Source organism: Cervus elaphus, chromosome 2, assembly GCF_910594005.1.
Source record: "Cervus elaphus chromosome 2, mCerEla1.1, whole genome shotgun sequence".
NCBI classification, from domain to species: domain Eukaryota; kingdom Metazoa; phylum Chordata; class Mammalia; order Artiodactyla; family Cervidae; genus Cervus; species Cervus elaphus.
Window position 1 is genome coordinate 23647374 of NC_057816.1, and position 11602 is coordinate 23658975.

General features: G+C 38.9%; 1 protein-coding gene across 1 annotated transcript; it reads left to right on the forward strand.

Annotated features, from left to right (window-relative positions):
• Positions 1 to 9509: 9509 nt before the first annotated feature.
• On the forward strand, positions 9510 to 10442 carry LOC122705396 (olfactory receptor 148-like). Its single transcript, XM_043920755.1, has one exon. The coding sequence runs from the start codon at positions 9510 to 9512 to the stop codon at positions 10440 to 10442; it is 933 nt and encodes a 310-aa protein (XP_043776690.1).
• The last annotated feature ends 1160 nt before the right edge of the window (positions 10443 to 11602 follow it).

Genomic DNA, 11602 nt, shown 5'->3' on the forward strand with positions numbered 1-11602 from the left:
GTCTCCTCTGTATGGTACTCTGTTCCTACAGGAAGGACAGCAAATCCAACACTGACATATTTCATATAAGAACATATTTCAGTATGAAATATACCAACTGCATCTTAGCTTATAGAGAAAACAATGGATAAATTTATCTATTACAAAGATAGCAGATAGCATGTTTGCTTCATCATGGGGCTCTGAGGAGGAATGGTTGTTTCTCTATTGCAGAACCTAAATCACCCAATAGAAAAGAAACAGCAAAATTAAAAAGAGGACTAAATTTATATGAAATCAGCTAAATAGAAAAGAGGAGTAAATTTTATAGTGTTTTTTCTGTGGAATTAGGAAAGATATACCCAAACTAGCTACTTTTCAGAGTTGATAGCTACTCTAAGAATAAAGCCTCTCTCTCTTTCTCTTTTTCTTTTTCTCTTTCTGTTTTTCTCTAACATACTTGCCTATACAGACACCATAGAGACAGACAGAAATATACGCCACATTCACACATACTTCCAAACATACAGATTTTGTCTTTTGATCATCAGAGGGTTTCCACAATAAATATAAGCTGCCATATGACCCAGCAATCCCACTCCTGGGCATACACACCGAGGAAACCAGATCTGAAAGAGACACGTGCTCCCCAATGTTCATCGCAGCACTGTTTATAATTGCCAGGACATGGAAGCAACCTAGATGCTCATCAGCAGATGAATGGATAAGGAAGCTATGGTACATATACACAATGGAATATTGCTCAGCCATTAAAAAGAATACATTTGAATCAGTTCTAATGAGATGGATGAAACTGGAGCCCATTATACAGAGTGAAGTAAGCCAGAAAGATAAAGACCAATACAGTATACTAATGCATATATATGGAATTTAAAAAGATGGTAACGATAACCCAATATGCAAAACATAAAAAGAGACACAGATGTACAGAACAGACTTTGGGACTCAGTGGGAGAAGGCGAGGGTGGGATGTTCTGAGAGAACAGCATTGAAACAAGTATACTATCAAGGGTGAAACAGATCACCAGCCCAGGCTGGATGCATGAGACAAGTGCTCAGGGCTGGTGCACTGGGAAGACCCAGAGGGATGGGATGGGGAACACATGTAAATCCATGGCTGATTCATGTCAAGGTATGGCAAAAGCCACTATAATATTGTAAAGTAATTAGCCTCCAACTAATAAAAATAAATGAAAAAAAAATACAGTAAAAAAAAAAAAAAAGATCCTAAAGATTTCCCCGGTGGCTCAGTCAGTAAAGAATCTGCCTGAAATGCAGGAGACGTGGGGCTTGATCTCTAGGTCAGGAAGATCCCCTGGAGAAGTACATGGCAACCCACTTTATTATACTTAGCTGGAGAATCCCATGGCCCGAGGAGCCTGGCGGGCTACAGTCCATGGGGTCGCAAAGAGTCAGACACAACTGCAGCAACTGAGCACACAAAGAGACCTTCATCCTTGATTGTGGAGAGAAAACTGCCTTCCTAAAGCTCTCTGGTCAGCCGTAGATGTGTCAAGTCAGGAGCCCAATACTGGTCCAGCATTAGTTGAAGCCAGATTCCTCCATCCCACCCTAGACCATGGTCTCTTGTTTCTAAGTGAAATCTGGCACCAAACTTAGGCACTGGTGGTCAGAATATCACTGCTTTCCTCAATTCCTCTTATACAATGTTTATTTGTATTTATAAATTTTTATTTTATCTCCTTTCCCTCCAGGATTTTAAGCAGTAAATCATCTTCCTTAAAAAGTGGATCAACGCCAGCCAGGTTGGATGCATGAGACAAGTGCTCAGGGCTGGTGCACTGGGAAGACCCAGAGGGATGGGATGGGTAGGGAGGTGGGAGGGAGGATCAAGATGGGGAACACATGTAAATCCATGGCTGATTCAATGCAATGTATGGCAAAAACCACTACAATATTGTAAAGTAATTAGCCTCCAACTAATAAAAATAAATGAAAAAAAAATGTGTGATCAAATCATCTCACAGTGTATTTAGAGATGGCCATGAAGGGTTCAATCTACTTAAATAGTAATGAATAGAACTAAACTGTATCTATGGGAATTGAGTCCTAAGACTGAATATTTATATTTGCTATAAAACAAATACAAATGTGCTTTTAAAAGTAAAGGATAATAGGTAGCCTGAAATCATTTTTTTTTTTTTGGCGGGGGGGGGGGGGGGATTTCTATTATTCCAGGACTCATACTGTAAGTATTTTTATTTTGTTTTATTTTGTTTGAGTGATCTGAGTGAACAATTACATATTCAAAGAGAAAATGAATGAAATGAAGAAATGAAGAGAAATTTGGTTGGACACCTGGACCCCTGTAAGAGAAGAGGAACATTTCTCCTTGAATTTTGAAGATGCAAATGCCACAGAGTCATATCAGCAACACACTTCTATTCTATTCTGGAGCATGTGATAAAATCAGAGTTTTTCTTTTGTTTAAAATGGAGAGTTGAAAAGCTATGGTGCATGGAGGAAGAACTTTATTGACTTGTAATTTTATGGAATTTCATATTGTCTTTTTTATAAAATGACACAAAGGTGGTTCCATAAGCCATAACAAAAGCAATATCTGCTTATGCTGAAGATGTAAAACAAAATTATGACCATAAACACATTGTAATCACCCCAAAATTCCAAGCAATGAAAAACACTAAGATTTTGCTACTTACCAATCTTACAACTAGGATTTGGACCATTAAGTAAAATTCAAAATTTAAAGAAACTGTCCATCTTTGATGAGTAAAGTGCTTCTTTTTCCCCTCATAGACAAAACCACTAGAGGAAAAGCTAGAGAAACATTGATTTTAAATAATATAACTTTAGATTGCTTTGATATCTCAAGAGATATTGTTTTGGCTCTTGAATCCTCGTGGATGAGAATGTTCCATATTGTGATAAATAATTAGCTTTTTTTCCCAAATGCCTTTCTTTGCATTTGATGGGCCATCATTCCATAAGACTTTTTACTTAGCCCAAAATTAAATTCCAAGTTAAATACCTATGACACTCTTGGTTAAAAAATTCCTTGTGCTGGGAATGATTTGGTTTTATGGTATTGGGTTTTGTTTTCTTTGATTTCTTCTTTAAATTCAAGGTGAAAAATGTGGGCTTTAAACCCCACAAGAATAATTCTCTGGTGAAGTTCATCGTCTCTTTGATGACTCTTGCACTGTCTGGTGATCAGGGCCATCATAAGGAGAAGTTCTGGGGCTTCTTTGCTCTGGGAATGATTTGAGACTTACTTCCAGATAAACAGCTTGCTAATTAAGCTTCTTCCCTTTGGGACTTAGCAGACTGCAGTTTCCTTGTCAAGAATGGTTGATCTCTCACCATCCATTGGTGATGGTCTGATTCAGAGACTTTCTCTCTTTTCAGAGATTTCTGCCTTTGTATTTTTAATCCTTTTGTTGTTGTTGTTCAGTTGCTCAGTCATGTCGGACTCTTTGTGACCCCATTCCTGTAGCATGTCAAGTTTCCCTGTTCTTCACCATTTCCTGGAGCTTGCTCAAACTCATGTCAATTGAGTTGGTGATGCCATCCAACCATTTCATCCTCTGTCATCCCCTCCTCCTCCTGCCTTCAGTCTTTTCCAGCATCAGGGTCTTTTCCAGTGAGTCAACTCTTCACATCAGGTGACCAAAGAATTGGAGCTCCAGCTTCAGCATCAGACCTTCCAATGAATATGCAGGGTTGATTTCCTTTAGAATTACCTGGTTGTATCTCCTTGAAGTCCAAGGGACTCTCAAGAGTCTTCTCCAATACCACAGGTCAAAAGCATCAATTCTTCAGAGTTCAGCCTTCTTTCTGGCCCAACTCTCACATCCATACATGACTATCGGAAAAACCATAGCTTTGAATAAATGAACATTTGTCAGCAAAGTAATGTCATTACTTTTCAATATATAGACAATTTACCCTTTCAAATTATGTAATTATATATTTATTTACATGAAAACAGAAACATGAATGAAATAATTGGGATAGAGAGCAACCATATACACAATTTAAATATATATTCTCATGAAAGTTGAAGATATATGGAAGTTGAATCTGAACGAACTCCAACAATATTTCTCAGCTCCTAAATCTGTGTTGCAATGACCGGTATTGCAAAAAAAATAATAAAGCAGTGTAAATCTTTGCTGTATTTAAAACTTTAGTATAGCACATAGCATAAAATTTTACTTAAAACACAAGTGCACACACCCACATGCACACACCAATTCTTAAAATCTTATTCCATAAACATCAAAAACAAGAAATAACTTGATTAAAAAGAGGGTAAAGGTCTCATATGGACAGTCTACAAAGAAAACACAACAAGCATATAAAAAGATGGTCAATATCAATAATCATTAGGGAAATTCAAATCAAATTCACCATGAGATATCACCTCACAACCAAAGGAAAAAAGAAAAGAAATGTGGAGGAACTGGAACCATTATGCATTGTTGGTGGGAATTCTAAAATAGTGTATCCACAATGGAAAAAACAGTATGGGGATTCTTTCAAAAATTTAAAAATAAAATTACTCTATGATTCAGCAATTTTACTTCTGAGTATACACCTAAAAGGATCCTGAATGTTCATATTTATAGAATGTTAACAGCAGCATTATTTAAAATAGGTAGCAGGTGGAAGCTATTCAAGTGTACATTGGTGATGAATGGATAGTCAAAATGTGATGTATACATACATGGAACATTATGCACACTTTAAAAGGGAAAGGAATTGACACAGATGGATGCTTCTAGATGGGTGAAACTTGAGGAGATTGTGTTAAGTGATTTAAGAAGTCACAAAAGACAAATAATGTAGGAATCAAATTATATGAAGTTTTTAGAGTAGTGAAATGATAGAAAAAGAAGGAAGAATTGTGGTTGCCAGGGGCTGGGGAAGGGGGAAATAGATGAATATAAGTTAACGGATATAGAGTTTCCTTTTGCTATATGAAAAAGTTGCAAAGTTCGGTTGCTCAATAGCATGAATATAGTTAACACTATTGAACTGTGTACTGAAAATGGTTAAGATGGTAAATTTAAGCGTTGTATTGCTTTTCCACTATTTAAAATGAGGCTCATTTGTTATGGACATGTACACACTGCTCTATTTAAAATGGATAATCTACTGCATGGCACAGGGAGCTCTGCTCAAAGTGATGTGGTAGCCTGCATGGGAGGGGAATTTGGGGGAGAGTGGATACATGTATATGTGTGGCTGAGTCCCTTCGCTGTTCACTGAAACTAGCACAACATTGTTAATCAGCTATAATCCAATATAAAATAATAAGTAAAAAGAAGCCTCCTTCTCTGGTTCTCACATATCCTGAGATTTTTGAGTTTGCTAGTTCTCTTCTTTTTCTTATAACTTCATCTACTCTTGAACCCACTCAAATTACTGTTAAATTGTTGAATACCTCAGTTTGCTGTGGGCAGAGAAGAGTCAGAAATGCAGTCTTAGGTAGGCTTCAGGGGGTCTGCCTGGAGTTATCATTTGTGTCCTTACTCCTTACCAGACAGTGTGCAATTCAGTTGCTTTACATGTTATATCTCATTTATCTACAAACAATGCTGAGATTACTTTACAGAAGGTGAAACATGGCTTAGGGATATTGGGTAGATTTCTGTAAATTACAGTTTGTGCATAGAATTGGGATTCCGTCTCAAATCTTCATGCAGCTCTACTCAATATAGCAGTTTTGCCAAAATTTTGAAAATAAACATACACACACCAAAACATCTTACCTCAGCTTTTTTTTCTTTCAATATCTCTGACATATGAGTGTTAGTTACTCAGTCTTTTCTGACTCTTCAATCTCATGGACTGTAGCCTGCTAGTCTCCTCTGTCCATGGAATTCTTCAGGCAAGAATACTGGAGTGGATTGCCATTCTCTTCTCCAGATGTATGAGAGTATTCCCATATTATTTCTTATTCCTATCTTCAAACCCTGCAAACACCCCTCCTGTTGTTATCCCTTCTTTTTCTTCTACAAGTAAACTTACAAGTAAACAATTAAACTTCTACAAGTTACTTCATGTCTTTTCTACTTTTTATTTATTTATCCTTCCTAACCCTAACTCTGAACACTTTTATAGACCAAGATCAATTCAATGGTGTTTATTTCTTAATCAAAATCATGTTTATCATCTTTTTTTATTTATACAACCTGTACAGGTTTTTCAAGTAGGTCGTCATGCTTCAAAGTATTAAAGATAATCAAAGATAAATAGGATGGTAGAATTATTAACATTTTTTACAATATTTTTTAATAATTTAGGGTATTTATACATTGAGGGCAGGAGGAGAAGGGGACGACAGAGGATGAGATGGTTGGATGGCATCACCGACTCAATGGACCTGATTTTCGGTAAACTCCGGGAGTTGGTGATGGACAGGGAGGCCTGGCGTGCTGCGGTTCATGGGGTTGCAAAGAGTAGGACCCGACTGAGTGACTGATAGATTTATTTGGCTGTGCTGGGTCTTCATGGCTGCTCCAGCTTTTCTCTAATCATGGCTAGCAGGGGCTACTCTCTAATTGCAGTGATCAGGCTTCTCAAGACGGTGGCTTCCCTTGTTGCAGAGCATGAGCTCTAGGGAATGCGGACTTGAGTAGCTGTGATGCACAGGCTCAGTGGTTGTGACCTCCGGTCTCAAGAGCACTGACACAGTAGCTATGGTGCACCGGCTTGGTTGCCTCACCCCACATGGAATCAGTGGACCAGGGATCCAACCTTGTGTCTCCTGCATTGGCAGGCAGATTCTTTACCACTGAGCTACTAGGGAAGCCCTAGAACTATCAACTTTTATATCTTTTCTAGAGGCTTCCCTGGTGGTTCAGAGGGTAAAGCATCTGCTTGCAATGCAGGAGACCTGGGTACGATCCCTGGGTCAGAAGGATCCCCTGGAGAAGGAAATGGCAACCCACTCCAGTGTTCTTGCCTGGAGAATCCCATGGATGGAGGATCCTGGTAGGCTACAGCCCACAGGGTCGCAAACAGTTGGACACAACTGAGAGACCTCACTTCACTTCACTTCATGAGGGAAGTCCTAGAATTATCAACTTTTACATCTTTTTAGCCTTAGTGAGATGTGCAACAAAAATAATGTTTACTTTTTAAATAGAAATTCTAGATATACTTGGAATAATGTAACTACCTCAATGCTCTTTAAACCCTGAAATCTGATGATCAGAAACTTTAGGGGAAAAAGTTCTAAAGAGAACAAATTCCAGTTCCTTCGGAGTGAACTCCATGATTTTGGGCAAATAAAGTTCTTGGATCCTAACTTTCCTTATCTGTAGAAGACTTCATGAGAGTTTTAAAGGGTTTAAATAAGACTGTCAAGTACTCTTTTCCTTTCAGATAGAATTTTGAGCAGAGGGGTTATAATTAACCACTCTGCCCTCCTTAAACTTTCTGACTCTTGGAAAATAATTAATGCCCTGCCTGATATGATTGGGACTCAGTATTTATGCAAATAAATGGATCCATGTATACATAAATAAGCAAGCTAATGAATGTGTTCAATGATGACTTTGAAATCTATCCCCTCAAATATTTATTGAGTATTCTAGGCATTTAGACATTTGAACAGATATCAAGTACTAAAAGACACACACTTCAAGTTCCAGCTAAAAGTTCTTTTTGACTTATCAGCGTGTTTCCTACCACTTCTCTCCTAACAACAGGCCTTTATCTCCCCTACACTTTGGATAACTTTCAGTCTCTATCCCATTGCACCCTGTACCCTGGCCACAGAGGCGGGCAGGTGATCCTGCCAAGGAAATTGGATTTGAATCTGGAGCTGAGGTTCCCAGAAACAATGGGCAGCTGAGGCTGAATCAACTGACAGCAGGGCCCTGAAGATGTGCCACAAGTTCTTACTGCTGAGGAGCTGCCCTAGTTCCTAGCCTTCCATGAGCCTAGTTTTTCAACAATTTCATTAATTTTCTGAGCTAACCCAGTTACTAGTCCTTGCAATAAATCAATCTTATTGACACAAGTAGTAAAACAATTGTTTGATTAAAACAACACATACACATGAAAAATAGTAAATATATAAATGTACCTATAAATATGTGATATATGTGCCAAATGAATTTTTAAATTATAATATCATTCCACTGAAGTATATTTTGTAAAGATTATCGTAAAATATTTCCTGTTTAATCAGTTTCCTCCTCTCTCTCTTTCTGTCTCATTGCTAACTAAAGGCTAATTATATTAAGTTAATTGCTCCCTGGTTTAATAAGGTCCCTGACTTCTGTGATTAGTACCCGAAGGAAGACCAAGGTTACTAAAGTTTGTTTGGGCATCATTGCAGTTCCTAGAGTCAGAGAGGAAATTACTATAAGAGAGAAAACACACTGAGATTTTTGACATTCTATTTGAAAGTAATCAGAAAAGAGCACTCTGGAGGTCTACCAGCAGACTGCAAAAGCTGATGGGAATTCAGCAGGACAGGGCGGCTTCCTTCTCCTGCAGAAGGAGAGAAAAGCAACATTCAACTCAATAGCACCAGCCAGTTATGTTGCCTTGTAAGTGCCCAAATTTTATACTTCATTTAAAAAAACAATAATTTGACTCTCACCCTCTCCTTCTCATTGTAATCACCAATGTAAAAGTAAAGTAAAAATAAAAATAGAGCTTGAACTAGTTAGGGTAGAATTCATGGGTTGATCTATGATTTGAAGACCTCGCTGTGTTGGAAAAGTTAAGACAAGTTGAAAAAGATATGAGAAATATTTAAAAGATGAAAATTGGAAAGGAGCCTCTACTATGCCTACCCCTGGGCTGTCTGCTGCCATAAAGTTGTTGCTTAGCTGCTCTGTCGTGTCTGACTCTTTGCGACCCCATGGACTGTAGCCCTCTAGGCTCCTCTGTCCATGGGATTCCCAGGCAAGAATACGTGAGTGGGTTGCCATTTCCTTCTTCAGGGGATCTCCTCAATCCAGGGATGGAACTCACTTCTCCTGAACTGCAGGCAGATTCCACACCACTGAGTCACTGGGGAAGCACTTAGTAGACCCACAATATTCTTGGTAGAATTTCTAATTCTCATTTTCAACATCATCTTTATATTTAAACAGAGATGGTGGTGGTTGTTGTTCAGTTGCTAAGTCCTGTCAGACTCTTTTGCCATCGCATGGACTGCAACATTCTTGGTTCCTCTATTTTCCACTAACTCCCAGAGTTTGCTCAAATCCAAGCCTATTGAGTTGGTCATGCTATCTAACGATCTCATACTTTGCCCACCCCGTTATCCTTTTGCCTTCAATCTTTCCCAGCATCAGGGTCTTTTCCAAGGAGTCAGCTCTTCATTCAGGTGCCAAAGAATTGGACCTTCAGATTAGCAACAGTCCTTCCAATGAATATTCAGGGTTGATTTCCTTTAAGAGTGAATGGTGATGAATGTATAGGTATTGTGTCTGTCACAGTCAGCCTCCACAGTCATGCTTTCTGCTCTTTTTTCTCCCCTAGACCTTCCTCCCAGGAACATGAGGAACCACACAGAGCTGAATGAGTTCATCCTACTGGGAATACCTCAGACAGAGGGACTGGAGACTGTGCTCCTTGTCATCTTCTCATTTATTTACCCCTTGACTCTGCTAGGAAATTTGCTCATCCTTCTAGCAATTGTCTCCTCCTCGACCCTTCACACTCCCATGTACTTCTTCTTGGGACTCCTATCGATTTTGGACATGCTGTTCCCCTCTGTCACCTGTCCCAAGATGCTATTCTATCTCTCTGGCCAGAGCCGAGCCATATCTTACAAGGGATGTGCTGTTCAGCTTTTCTTTTATCATTTCCTGGGTTCTACGGAAGGCTGCCTCTATTCTGTGATGGCTTATGATCGTTTTGTTGCCATCTGTCACCCACTGAGGTATATGCTCATCATGAGACCTGGAGTCTGTGTTGGTTTGGTCGTGGCAGCCTGGTTGCTAAGTTATCTTCATGCCTCCGTCCTGGTAGCCTTTGTCTTTCAGCTACCCTACTGTGGCCCCAATCGGGTGGACCACTTCTTCTGTGACATTCCTGCTGTCTTACCCCTGGCTTGTGCTGACAGCTCCCTGGCCCGGAGAGTGAGTTCCACTAATGTTGGCTTTCTGGTTTTAATGTTTTGGTTGTGTGTTTGTGTCTCCTACACACGCATTGGGATTGCCATTTTGAGGATCCGTTCAGCAGAGGGCAGGCAGAAAGCTTTCTCTACCTGCAGTGCCCACCTCACTGCCATCCTCTGTGCCTTTGGACCTGTAATCATTGTCTATCTGCAGCCCACACCCAACCCCTTGCTAGGTGTCACAGTGCAAATATTAAATAATACTGTCTCACCCATGCTGAACTCTTTAATCTATTCCTTAAGGAACAAGGAAGTGAAAAGATCCCTAAAAATGGTTTTCTACAATGTAGTATTTACTGCTCTGAAATAAATTGTGAATTTTGTAAAGGATTTTCGAAACTTCTTGTCTTTTAACATCATTCTCTATTTCTTTTTCTTTTTTAAAACAGTTTTTATTGGAATATAGTTGCTTTACAATGTGTTAATTTCTTCTGCACCGTAAAGTGAATCAGCCGTACCCAACCATATATCCCTTCTTTTTATTTCCTTCCCATTTATGCCACCACAGAGCATTGAGTCGAGTTGCCTGTGCTACCCAGGAGATTCTCATTAGTTATCTACCTTATGTATAGTATCAATAGTGTATATATGTCAGCCCCAATCTCCTAATTCATTCCCCTGCTTTCAGGCTCAATAGCCATACTTCTATTCTCTGTGTCTCTATTTCTGTTTTGCAAATAAGATCGTCCATTTCTTCCTTTTTGTTTTGTTTTTTTTTTTAACTTTTATTTTGTATTGTTAACTGGAGCATAGCCGGTTAGAAATGGTGTGACAGTTTCAGGTAAACAGCAAAGGGACTCAGCCGTGCATATACATGTATCATTCTCCTCTAAACTTCCCTTCCTTTTAAATGAATAAACAGATAATAGAAAATCCTTTCTCTACAGTGTTAAATTCTGTTTACCCAATAAGACTTTCTATCATTGTGTGTAAACCATAGAGTCCCAACAGTAACTCCATAACTAATACTATCCTCAGTACCTTAATCCTAGGAAAGAAGTCCAAGAGGCATACCAAAGAGCTAGAGACAGATTTCTTGTCCTTACAATGGGCAGCCTGTGTTTCCTGGCTGCTCATAGTGAGAAACTGTGGCTATCCAAGAAGAAGGATCTTTAACAGCCCTCTCTGTGCCAAACCACCCTTCATTCCTTTTCTTTTCTTTTCTTTTCTTTTTTTTTTTTTTTTGCTCCATTTAGGATGTAATTGTTCCCCTTCTCTGGCTATAAACATTTCATTTCCTCCATGTTGCTAATAGTTTTTATTACCATTGACAGAACATGATCTGTTTTCCAGGCTCTGTGATGAATATTACACAGATAACGTCTCATGTAATCTTCACATCATGATCACACCGTAAAGTAGTTTTCATTTTGTAAACAGAACTTTGAAGATTAGAGAATTTAGATGAACCCAAGGTTGCACATTAAGTGGAAAACCAGGCCTGAAGCTCAGATCTTGTTAATTACATAG